This window comes from Ochotona curzoniae, unplaced genomic scaffold, assembly GCF_017591425.1.
Source record: "Ochotona curzoniae isolate NIBS_2020 unplaced genomic scaffold, NIBS_Ocur_1.0 contig_3350, whole genome shotgun sequence".
Taxonomy (NCBI): Eukaryota; Metazoa; Chordata; class Mammalia; order Lagomorpha; family Ochotonidae; genus Ochotona; species Ochotona curzoniae.
Genome location: NW_024465827.1, coordinates 427,085 through 439,517, shown reverse-complemented (window position 1 = coordinate 439,517; position 12,433 = coordinate 427,085). Strand labels below are relative to the sequence as shown.

The following is a 12,433-nucleotide window of genomic DNA, read 5'->3' as shown; positions in this document are numbered from 1 at the left end:
ATACCCCCCTTTAAACATGAAGGTAACAATATGGAAAACATACTAGTATTATCCACTTTCATGTAGCCCTTGAACTTTCTTACCCTAATTAACTATGTAAAGAATGTCAAAATAAAATTTTATAAAAATTAAAAAAACAAAACAAAACAAAGGATATGTACATATGGGAAACTTGTCTATAGCAAACTAAGTGGGGTGAGAAGGGGGGAGTCAGAAAGCCTGAAGATTTTGAATTTTTCTTTTGAAAAAGCTTTGTATAATTCCAAATCTGTGTGCCTGTAAACACTACTCAATTTTCAATGAATATTGATTGTGTTTCTAATGGAATCTGAAAGGATCTGACATAGTTCAAATGTGTTTAAATGTGTTTTTATTGAAAAAAAAAATAAATTTATATCCAGAATCTCAATGTCAACAAGCAACTAAAAATACAATTATACTGCATACATTGTGTTGTGATCGTTTAAACGGGTACTGTGCATAATGATGGATAACAATAATGAATTGGCAGTTCCAGTCCAGGTTGTGTCTCAGAGAGCAGTAGAAGGCAGTGGGAAATGACCCGGGTGTTAGAGACGTGTCGAGCGGAGGGAGATGACGGAGTTCTGGGCTCCTGTCTTGGCCGAACCCAAGTTGTGTCCATTTGGAGAGTAATCACCAAGTGAGAAATTTTCTCTCTCTCTCCTGTTACTCTGTCTACAAAATAAATAAATGAATCTTCTAAAGACAAGTGTGGGGCCCGGCGTGATAGCGTAGTGGTTAAAGTCCTCGCCTTGCATGCACCGGAATCCCATATGGTCACCAGTTCTAATTCCGGCAGCCATGCCTGTCATTCAGCTCCCTGCTCGTGGCCTGGGACAGCAGTTGAGGACAGCCCAAGTCCTTGGGATCCTGCACTCTCATGGGAGATCTGGAAGAGCTCCAGGCTTTGGATTGGCTCAGCTTCAGCCGTTGCGGTGCCGTTAGACGGAAGATCTTCCTCTCTGTCTCTCCTCTCTGTATGTCCACCTTTCCAATAAAAATAAATAAATCCTTAAAAAATAAACAAATAAATAAAGACAAGTGTGGAGATACAGCAGCCTTTGCATCAGGAACATCAGTGAGGGAAAAGAGCACAGGTCAGTATGGGGAGAGGTCTTGATACTCAGGGGTTATGACCAGATTCAGCAAATCTGTGTAGCCCAGACAGGTTCCCCTCTGTCTTATCCCCTTGCTCACTTCAAGCCCTCCAGAAGCCATGAGAGACTTGAGTCCTGGCACTATTGCTGTCTGGGTAGACTAAATCAGGCCCTGGTCAGAGGTGACAGGACATACAGGATGGGTAGACGGCCATCCTCATGGACTTCCACCCACACTGTCACTGTGTCTCAGGAAACCCCACCTCTGCCATCCTTACCTGAAGCCTGAGCACAGACCCTTCTGCATTCACCTGTGAGAATATGCTCTGTGAGAGGTGAGACAGAAGGCAAGATGATGGTATCTGAGAGCAGGGATGGGAAATCTTCCCTCCACCAAGAGCCATTTAGATATTTGTAATGTTATTCACAAGCCACAAAAAAGTATCTATGCAAAAACAGTCCTCCTGGACACAACACAATGGCTCAATGGCTAAATTCTCTACTTGCACGCACCAGATCCAATATGGGTACTGGTTTGTGTCCTGGCTGCTCCACTTCTCATCCAGCTCCCTACCTGTAGCATGGGAAAGCAGTGGAGGATGTGGACCATCAAGACCCTCCACCCACATGAAAGACATATAAGAAACTTAGGCTCCTGGTTTCAGATCAGATCAGATCTGGCCATTTCAGCCATCTGCGGAGTGAATCAAGAGGTGGAAGATCTTTCTCTCTATATCTCCTTCTCTCTGAAAATCTGTTTTTCATAAATAAACAAATAAATAAATAGCCCATTATATGTGTATTAAATTTAACTTTTTAAATTAATGTTATTATTACTTTTTATTGTAACGTCAAATTTACAGAGAGGAGAGAAAGAGAGCAAAGATCTTCCATTTGCCTATCCACTCCTCAAGTGGCCACAATGGTTGGTGCTGAATCAACCTGAAGCCAGGAGCCAGGAGCTCCTTCCAGGTATTCCATGGGGGTCACAGTCTCAAGGCTCTTTGCCATCCTCAACTGCTTTCCCAGGCCACAAGCAGGTAGCTGGATGGGAAGCGGAACAGTTGGGATGTGAACCAGTGCCACAAGGGATCCTGGCGCATGCAAGGGGAGGCCTTTAGCCACTAGGCTACCATACCGTGCCTCGGCGTATTGAATTTCAGGTCCTACCTGTGTTGCCTTGACAGGGCAAGACCATGTTCCCAACTGCTTTTCTAGACAAACCCTCTAGACCTGGACCCAAGGGAAGTTTCCAGAACTCTGACTGGAGACTCAAGGACACATGAGGAAAGGAGATGTGTGGAAAGAGGACCAAGTGCCTCCTGGAGATCTGTCCTTGGGCAGGGCCCTCCTCTCGCCTGGCTGCTGGGATCCAGGTCTCTATCATCAGAATCACCAGCCTGCCATGCCAGTCCCTCCTGGCCATGTGCTCTAGAGTTAGTGATCAAACATGGGGCCCACACTGGGTAGGCACATGTGTGTGGATAGTACCTCATAGCGACAAGGCAAGAGACCAGCAAATCTCCACCTGGGGCTTAAAACTCTCCAGTGGGAAAAGAAAATGTGTAGCCACCCTTTACCCCTTACCCCTGCCCTACCTGAGCGCTTCCTCTTCATCATCACAGCAGTGACCCCAGCTCCAATGAGCACAGCTGCCAGGAGGACTGCAATGATGACTCCCCACATGAGCACAGTGGGCCAAAGAGGCTCTGAGAGGGGAAGGGACAATAAGGGGCTCTGACCACAGGGCTTAGCCCTGACCCTGCTGAAGGCTCTGTCCACTCTGCCCTCCTTACCCCATCTCAGGGTGAGGGGCTCAGGCAGTCCCTCATGCTCCACGTGGCATGTGTATCTCTGCTCCTCTCCAGCAGGCACCAGCACAGCTGCCCACTTCTGGAAGGTTCCATCCCCTGCAGGTCTGGTCTCTATCAGGTCTGTGTCCTGGGTCAGGTCCTCCCCATCTCGGTGCCAGGTGAGTGTGATGTCCTTGGGGTAGAAGCCGAGGGCCCAGCACCTCAGGGTGGCCTTCTGGTCAGAGACTGGGTGGTGGGTCACATGAGCTGTGGGAGGGGCTGAAAGGAAGAATAAGAAACTCCAATGGGGCTCGTGTGGCCCTCTGGATTATGGATATGGTGATTGACTGGGGAGGGGGGAGATGTAAAACACAGACAGCAACCTGGTCTCTAAGATCCGGGATTATCTGTTAGTTCTTGAAAAGTTCAAGAAGCAGCAGTCAGTGTAAGAGGTTCCAGATCGCTGAGAGAGACTGTTTGGGAGGGATAAGGCTGGTGGGAAAATACTGTTTGGCGGGGGAGGGAAGGTGGCCCAATTGGAAGCTGAGACCAGGACAAGATGGGTTCAGATCGCCACTCTTTGAAGGCAAAAGAAAAACCGTGAGAGAACTTGGCCTTATGACGCCAAGCCTGCTGTCGGGGGTCCAAGGGAACTCCCAACAGTTTCAGTACTGTTTTCTCTTCGGACTCTGAAGAGTCTGAGTCGCATGACTGTCCTGAGAAACGTGGGGCACAGGCCCATGAGAAGGAGGGGCACTCAGAATGGCTCTCTGGCACAGGATGTGGACATTTCCGGTCAAGGCAAGAGTGGTGTTCTTCCGGCACTGGCTCCCGTTTTCCTCCCCTCTCTGTGGAGGGGGTATGTGTGTTGGGGGTGAATACAGGAGATGAAGGAGGTGCCCCCACTCACATCGGTGCTTCGCCGTGCCGTTCTTCAGGAACTTGTTCAGATTGTCCACACACTTCCCCTGCAGGTAGGCTTTGTAAGGCTCAGGCACACGTGCAGCCTCCCATTTGCGCTTGGTGATCTGAGCCTCCTCTGCATTGGCCGCGGTCCAGGAGCTCAGGTTCTCGTTGAGGGAGATGAGGTCAGCACCATCGTAGCCAATCTGCCAGTGTCCGTGGAGGAAGCGCCCATTCGGTCCCACTTCGCAGCCATACATTACCTGGTAGGTGTGAGACCCTGCCCCCAGCCGTGCTCAGTCACACCTCCACACCCGACAGAGGGCGGTGACTGATCAGCAGCACCCTTCTTGACCAAACTTGAGAACCTAAGCCCGAGTCACTTTTCCTGGGTCCAGGGGAAGGATGCCTCCCACAGGGTGCAGCGGGGAGGCGTGAGGGCGATTCCATCTGGCTCAAGCGGCAATGAGGAGGGGTCGCGCCCGAGCTCGGGACCTGTGACTCACCGGCCTCACTATGGTTGAAATGGTCCAGCAGGTACTTCAGGTTCGCGCTGTAGATTCCCTTTATGTCGTTGGCCAGTGGGTCCCAGTACTTCGGCTTCACCTGCTGTACGCTCGGGTTTGTGGCGTTGCTGTCGAAGCGCGCGAACTGCGTGTCGTCCAGGTAGCCCACGGTGAAGAAGCGGGGCTCCCCGAGGCCGGGCCGGGACATGGCGGTGATGAAATACATCAGGGAGTGCGAGCCTGGGGGAGATTGAGGCGGAGACCCGGGCTGACCTCGGCCCGGAGCCGAACCTGAGCGAGAAGGGAGGCGAGAGCTAGAAGCCTCTGACAGGGAAAGGGGCGGCATGTGGGAGTGGGTTAGAGGATGAGGAGGGGATGGGGCGGCAAGGATCCCCACCCTAAAGGGGGTCGCTAGCTGGGGGCTCTCAGGGCGCAGCGTGCGCTCCCTTCGCTCCTGCCCCACAGAGCCCGACCCCCTCCCCGCCCCGCACCCACCCGCCGCGGTCTCAGGTGTTGTCGGGCTGCTAGAGAAAAGCAGGAGGAAGATCTGGACCACCAGGACTACCATTCTAGGAATCTGAGAGTTCCCGCCTCGGTGCACATTTTATAACCCCCGATCGATCGGCACTGATTGGTTCCTTCGGAAACCTCACGCCCAATGGGTGCAAGCTGAGTATGCGTCGCCAGTCTCCAGGCAGAAAGACCCGGTACAGATTGAGAGGGGGGAAGTGAAACTCGGGGGGAGGGGAGAGGGTTGGCACTTCCCCTGCTCTGCTTTCTAGGCTCCGAGGTCCGGACCGCAGATTGCCAGGGTCGCTGCGATGCGCCAGGCGCTCTTTCCTGGCCCTGAGAGTAAGTCAGCAATTCTCAAATGTTTAGGTTTCAGAATTTCCTCATAGCTCTTAGCAATGAATGAAGCCCTCAAAGGAAATCTTTCTGGAAGCTATGCTTATCAATACTTATAGCAAATTAGGGCCTCTCTAAGTTACTTAACAAGAATATTAATATTGATTCCAGTGCAGCAGTTTAGCGACTAAAAATAAACCTCTTTTAAAAAACATATTAACAGTGGTATACGATAACATTCTAGTGTGAATTTTGAACTTTCCAAACTAAAGAATGTAGGACAGATGAGTTTATTTTTAAATTTTTATTTTATTTTTATTTTGACAGGAAGAGATACAGAGCTAAGGATATATAGAGAGAGAGAAAGAGAGAGAATTATATATAGAGAGAGAAGATATATATATATAGAGAGAGAGAGACATACACAGAGAAAGAGATCTCCCCTCCACTGGTTCACTCCCCATCAGCTAGGGTTGGGCCAAGCCAAAGTCAGGAGCCAGGAGCTACATTTGGGTTTCCCATGTGGGTGCTATCTCCTGTCCAGCAGGATGAGTCCCCCAGACCTGGTTCTCATGTTCACCAATAGGAGTGGCAGCCCATCAAAGTGGTGTCAGGTTTCCCTAAAAGACCCACCCCCAGCCCTGGATATGCACTTTACAGGTGATACAGTGGTCCAGCCTGACAGGGCTTTGCCTCAGACCTAGCTGATGCAGTGGCAAAACCCGAACAACCTGCACCTACTCTGGCTCATGCATGCACCAGTGGATGCAGTCTCCTAGACCTAGCTGTCTCTCCTCCTGACCCAACTTACAACAGACAAACAGGTTTTGTAGCTCTGCCCATCTTTGTCAGCATCAAGTCCTAGCTCCCATGCACACCAGCTAGAGCGGTGTCTCAGTAGGAGAGCCCCTGCAGCTCCCCTACTGAGCTCACCAGCCACACTCCCCCAAACTCAGGTCTCACATAGGCTGGTGATACTGTGGCCCAGAAAGGCATGGCCTACCTCAGCTCAACATTTGCCAGCACGTGTTGCAACCTGGCTTGTCCCAGCCTGCCCCTAGTTCCAGTTCATGCTGGCAGGTGTTACAGCCTAGCCCAACCCAGCCAGGCCCTAGACCTGGCCCTAATGTGAACTGGCTGATATTGTAGCCCAATTTGGCCTATCCTGCATCTTGTCCTGGTTCTGATATCTGCCAATGGGTGCTATGAGCTGGCCCAATCCAGCCTGCACCTCCAGACTTGACCCACAGTTACAGCACTTGGTAGATACTATAACCTAGCCCATTCTGAGCTGCTCCAAGGCTCAGTTCTTGTAATCACCAGTAAGGACTGTATCTAGACTGAAGAGTTTCCCAAGCTCTTCTCTCAAGCCAACTGCCAGTGGCAGATTTTGCACATACCAGTGAGTGTTTTGTCTAGCCTGACTTGGCCGACCTCCTGTTCATCGGTAGGTAAAGTGGCCTTACTGAATTGACCCAAACCCATTCTAGCTCTTTCCAGTGAGTGCCATAACCCACCTCTGCCTGGCCTAACCTCGAAGCTGGCTCTCACATGATTCAGTGGGTGCTGACACTTAGCTAGCCCGTCCTACACCCAGTATGGCTCTCATGAGTGTCAGTGGGTACTGGAGCCTAGCCTTGTCTGGTATATCCCAGGCCCAGTTCACACCGATGCCAAGGGATGCTATAGCCCAATTTATCCAACTGAGTTTGCCACCTCCATTCCAGCTCTCACACTCACCAGTGGGAGTAACAGCCCAGCTGGGTTATCCCTTTAGCTCCCAACCAGGTCCACTCCTCACCACAGATCTTATACATGCTGGTTGTTGCTCCAACGTAGCAACTGAATAATGAATGGCATAATGAATCTCTTGTTTTAGCCTTTGCCATCAGGTGCTGCATCCTGGCCTGGCCCAAACTGCCCTCAGTTCCAACTCTCACAGGTGGGTTCTGCAATGTAGCCCTGCCCAGCCTGCCCTCCTCCCTGGTTTTCATGCAAACCAGTAGGTATGATAGCCTAGCCTAGCTTGGCATGGCCAGCACCCCATCTTGGCTCCTGTGCGTGCCAATGTGCTACGGTGTGGTCAAGCCTGTCAGTCTACCCACTGCCCAATCCCCAAGACCAACCAAAACACACACTATCTGACCAATGAAGCTGCTTGCCTGGCCTGACCAACATCCAGTCCTAACTCACTTGTTCACCAATAACAGCCACTAGGGGTTCCTCTGCAGACCCACTCCAAGAACCAGACCACATGCATGCCAGTGGGTGCTAAATCCTTACCCAACATAATCTGCCTCTCAAACTGGCCTTTGTGTGTGCTGGTGGATGTTATGGTCTGGCCTGCACCACACCCAATTCTTGTACACCTGTAGGTGCTGTAGCCTGGACCAGCCCAGGCTGTTCCCAATCCCAGTTCCAAGGAGTATTGGTGAGTTTTGTGGTCATGCTAGTTTAACCCATCACCACCTCCAGCTCTTGAGCAAACTGGCAGGTATTGCAGTCCTACAGGGCTGAGCTCACACATTCGCCGAAGAATCTGTCCCTGGCCCTGTTCTCCCACATGCTGGTTAGTGTCATGACCCAGTCTAATGTGACCCATTTCCTGTTCCAACACTCACTGGTGGGTACTGTGTTCTAGCCCTGCCAGGTAGAACCCCCACCCCCACCCCATGCTAGATTCATGAGCACTAGTAGTTGGCAGTGGTCAGTGTTTTTTAGCCCAGCTCAGATCTCCCACGTGGGCAGATGCATTTATTGTGTTGATCCAGAAAGGTCCTCCAGTTTCCCTCCTCCAAACTTCTCAGTCTCAGCCTTCTGGCTTAACTGCAAGTATAGGCAAGCCTGGTTGATGGAATTACCCCAGAATTTATTCCTCACCTGTAATGTACTCCCTAAGCGGTTCCCCTCCCATACATCCTCATGCCCCTTTCCTGAGCAACCCACAGCCCCCATGCTGATGAACAAATGGGCTCCTCAGTCTGGTCTGCTGGTGGGGTGCCATCTGGCCTGGAGCCTTAACCACTTGGCTTCCAAGTGCATGCATATATCTGCAGCCCTGGTCTACTGGCATGATATGCCAGCAATCTGGCCTGGGACCCTGTCTCTCCAGCCACCTGAGATCCAAGCATGTACAGGAGTCCCCAGGCCTACTCCGACACCAGACCCAGGAGAAGCCGGACCCATCCTTGCTTTATCTTTTTTTTTTTTTTTTTTTTTAGATTTTTTTTTTTTAATTGCAAAGTTAGATTTACAGAGAGAAGAATAGACAAAGAGAAAGATCTGCCATCAACTGGTTCACTCCCCAAGTGGCCACAGTAGCCAGAGCTGAGCCAATCCAAAGCCAGGAGCCAGGGGCTTCTTCTGTGTCTCCTGTGTGGGCGCAGGGTCCCAAGGCTTGGGCCATCCCCTACTTCTTTCCCAGGCCACAAGGAAAGAGTTGTATTGGAAGAGGAGCAGCTGGAACTTGAACCAGTGTCCACATGAGATCGCAGCACTTGTAAGGCAAGGACTTTAGCCACTAGACTACCACTCTGGGCCCTTACCTTACCTTTTTTTTTTTTTTCCCAAGATTTACTTATTTTTATTGCAAAGGCAGATATACAGAGAGGAGGAGAGACAGAGAGGAAAATATTCTGTCCAATGATTCACTCCCCAGGTGACTACAGTGGCTGGTGCTCAGCCAATCTGAAGCCAGGAGCCAGGAGAGTCTTCCGAGTCTCCCAGGTGGGTGCAGAGTCCCAAGGATTTGGGCCATCCTCAACTGCTGTCCCGGGCCACAAGCAGGAAGCTGGATGGGAAACAGGGCTGCCAAGATTAGAACTGGTGACCATATGGGATCCTGGAGCATGCAAGGCAAGGACTTGAACCACTATGCTATCGCACCGAGCCCTTACCTTATATTTTAATTGTATTTTCCACAAACCTTTTACAGTCCTGTCTCACATAGGAATAAGAGCTTAATAATACTTGAGATAGTAACAAGCATTTGTATTTAGTACTGCAGTAATACAAATGTTGGCTTCTTAAAGGTTATTTGCAATGTGAAACCTGGAGCACTGTTGAATAGTTTATGCTGTGTTACATTAAAATTCACAGATTTTGAGCCTAGCACGGTTGCCTAGCGGCTACTTGAAAGTGCTAGGATCCCATATGGGCACCAGTTTGTATCCTGACAGCAACCACACTTCCCATCCAGCTCCCTGCTTGTGGCCTGGGAAAGCAGTTGAGGATAGCCCAAAGCCTTGGGACCCTACATCCAGGTGGGAGACTCAGAAGAGGCTCCTGGCTCCTGGCTTTGGATCGGCTCAGCTCCGGCCATTGTGACCACTTGGGGAGTGAACCATTGGACAGAATACCCTTCTGTTTCTCCTCCTCTTTGTTTTTCTGACTTTGCAATAGAAATAAATAAATCTTTTAAAAAACATCTACAGGTCTTGTACATTCTACACATTTTGTGCTAATACATGATTTTTAAGAAAGTGATGCATTTTTCCTCAGATTACATAATTTTCAATGTTGACATGTATATTTACACATTATAAAAATCCATATTATTGACATTGTCACAGATTCTGCGAGAACCCATTCTAAGTATTGGGAAACTATCAAGCTCTCAGTGAGGGAGATAAATGTAATTTTCCCTTGATAGCATATGTTTTTTTAAAAATTTATTTTTATTTGAAAGGTAGAGTTACATAAGTCCAGTCAAGGGACCTGCACAGTGGTATATCACACTAATTCTCTACCTGCAGTGCCAGCATCCCAAAGTGTTCTACCCAGGTGAATGCAATACTTATGAGATGCTATCGGTCTCGCTGATCTATGAATAAGACATCCCTTTCGAAGTCCATTGATTCCAAAGTCCAAAGTCAACCTTAGTGTCTCCAAGCGCCCAGGTATTCGTTGTCATTGTTTGGCTGGGGTAGTTGTCCATAGGTTCTGTTCTTCATTCTCTTCTGTGGTACCAGATGTCTTCTACAGGCCCCAGTGGGCTACCATATGCCCTGTGTGCACCATGGTCTGCCCTCCAGCACGCCATCCTTTACACTGAGGAGGACGAGTTCTCATAGGTGGTCTCATGAACTTGGACCAGGTGACCCGGGCCAAGCTGGGCCTCCATCCCTGGGGCTTTTGGACCCAGCACCCACTGTGTTAGTGGGCCCAAAGCCCCAGGCCATGAGACCTGGGACCCACCAGATGCTCCACCTATAGTGCTCATGGATCCAGCACCCACCATGCAGGTGAGCCCAGTGACCTGGACCAGGAGACCCAGACCCCTCTGAGCCCCTGACCCCTGGGGTCACAGGTCCTGCATCCACCTCACAGATGGGCTGAAAGTCCTAAGCATATGACACAGGCCCTGCCAAACCCCTTGCCCCTGGGGCTTATGGACCTGACACCCACCACACGGGTGAGCCCCAGGACCTAAACCAAGTGATAAGCCCCACAAGATATCTCATCCCTGGGGTTGACAGATAAAAATGTGAACTAGATCAGGGAAAAGCCAGGCTGGGCTGACTGTCCCTACTGGTGCAAGCATAAATTAGAGTGGGTAAGGCTTTGCTGCAGCATCAGCTGGCAGAGGCTGGCCCTGGGAGCGAATTCTGTCAAGTTAAACTGCAGAACCACCTGGAGAGTGCATAATCCGGAAGTGAGAGTGGCCTAATGGGGAAATAGTGGTTGCCTCCCTCTTGGGTTAGCACTCCCACTGGAGAGCATGAAAACCAGGATTGGGGGCCTGGCACAATAGCGTAATGGTTAAGGTCCTCACCTTGAATGCACCTGGGATCCCATATGGGAGCCGGTTCTAATCCCCGCAACTCCACTTCCCATCTAGCTCCCTGCTTGTGGCCTGCGACAGCAGTTGAAGACAGCCCAAAGACTTGGGACCCTGCACCCACATGGGAGATCCAGAAAGAAGTTCCTGGCTCCTGGCTTCTGATCAGTGCAGCACTGGCTGTTGTGACCACTTGGGGAGTGATTCATCGGACGGAAGATCTTCCTCTCTGTCTCTCCTCCTCTCTGTACATCTGCCTTTCCAATAAAATAAATAAATCTTTTAAAAAAAGAAAGAAAGAAAACCAGGATTGGAGCAGGGGTGGCTAGACAGAAAGGTACCTGCCAGTATGTATGTGGGCTGGATAGTAAGGTTGGTTGAGTTGAACTAAGCTTCATTGCCCACTGACATGTACAAGAGCTAAATGGGATGTAGGACAGATTGAACAAGTCTGCGGTACATACTGGTAAGCATAAGAACCAAGACAGGGGATAGGCCTGGTGGGGTTTATGGACCCCCAACTAGGCTGCAGATCCCACTGGTTTGTGAGAGGATAGAGTATGAAGTGGACAGAATCAGGCTGGACTGCAACACCCATTGGTTTATGTGGAAGACAGGGCTGGAAACAGAACTGACCCAGCAATTGCAACCACCAGCATGTGCATAAGCTGATTGGGGAGATGGACTGTGGCAGACTCTGTACTGGCAAGCACACACAAGAATCAGATCTGGGACCACCTCAGAGGAAGTTTCTCTGGGGATCCCTCCAACTGAACTGCTGATCTCAGAACCCCAACTATGAAAAGATTATACCAGCCAGTGGATTCTGAAGAGATTCATCGCATTTGGATGGCAAGATTGGCAGTATTTCAGAACTGTTGAACTATTAAAACTGCATGAGCAGGACCCTTGGAGCATGCCCCATGTCAGGGACCTGGAATGGGTGGGAGGCTGGGTTGGGCTTTTCCCTTTATCTCTTTCCTTACCCTGGATACACACACAAAAAAATAGTAATAATATTAATGTTCTTACCCACTTTCCTGTAGCCCTTGACCCTTTGTGCCCTAATAAACTATGTAAAGATTACCAGAACAAAAGAATTTATTAACAGAGAGAGAGAGAGAGAGAGTCACAGAAGCAAGAGTTCACTTCAGGTTGAGTATTGCTAAGCCACAGGAGCAATTCCCCAGGTGAGTGTCTCAATAACTCTGACCTACAATGAATTCATGCAAGTGCAAGGACAAAGCTCAACTCAGGGTCAGACAAGGTGATGCAGCAGGTTCACTTCAATGGGCAATGCCAGTATTTCACATCTGAGGACATAGAATTCCAATCCTGCTTCCTGTTCAATACACACCCTGGGAAGCAACAGATGATGGCTTGAGGACCTGAGCACCTGCCACTCAGTGGACACCAGCAGGGAGCTTCCAGATCCTGACTTTGACCTGAGCCAGACCTGATTGCTAATCTCTCTCTCTCTTCCTTTAA

General features: G+C 49.9%; 1 protein-coding gene across 3 annotated transcripts; it reads right to left on the bottom strand.

Annotated features, from left to right (window-relative positions):
- Positions 1-995: 995 nt before the first annotated feature.
- LOC121156307 (class I histocompatibility antigen, Gogo-B*0102 alpha chain-like) lies at positions 996-4,890 on the bottom strand. 3 transcript variants are annotated; one of them, XM_040979925.1, is made up of 5 exons: positions 4,321-4,757; positions 3,822-4,094; positions 2,915-3,190; positions 2,717-2,827; positions 996-1,429 (listed from the first exon to the last, which is right to left on the bottom strand). In XM_040979925.1, the coding sequence occupies exons 1-5, from the start codon at positions 4,664-4,666 to the stop codon at positions 1,368-1,370; spliced, it is 1,068 nt and encodes a 355-aa protein (XP_040835859.1). In that variant the 5' UTR covers positions 4,667-4,757; the 3' UTR covers positions 996-1,367. The 3 variants fall into 3 exon arrangements, with proteins under 3 accessions (XP_040835859.1, XP_040835857.1, XP_040835858.1); XM_040979924.1 differs by lacking the exon at positions 996-1,429 and adding an exon at positions 4,816-4,890 and having other exon boundaries at positions 2,219-2,827; positions 4,321-4,560; XM_040979923.1 differs by lacking the exon at positions 996-1,429 and having other exon boundaries at positions 2,218-2,827; positions 4,321-4,760.
- Between the last annotated feature and the right edge of the window lie 7,543 nt (positions 4,891-12,433).

Coding starts and splice junctions, on each gene's coding strand:
- LOC121156307 (XM_040979923.1), bottom strand. CDS start 4,666: ATGCCGCCCCTTTCCCTGTCAGAGGCTTCTAGCTCTCGCCTCCCTTCT. Junction 4,095..4,320: donor TTTCAACCATAGTGAGGCCG/GTGAGTCACAGG, acceptor GGCTGGGGGCAG/GGTCTCACACCTACCAGGTA. Junction 2,828..2,914: donor GCCCCTCACCCTGAGATGGG/GTAAGGAGGGCA, acceptor TTCCCCTCTCAG/AGCCTCTTTGGCCCACTGTG.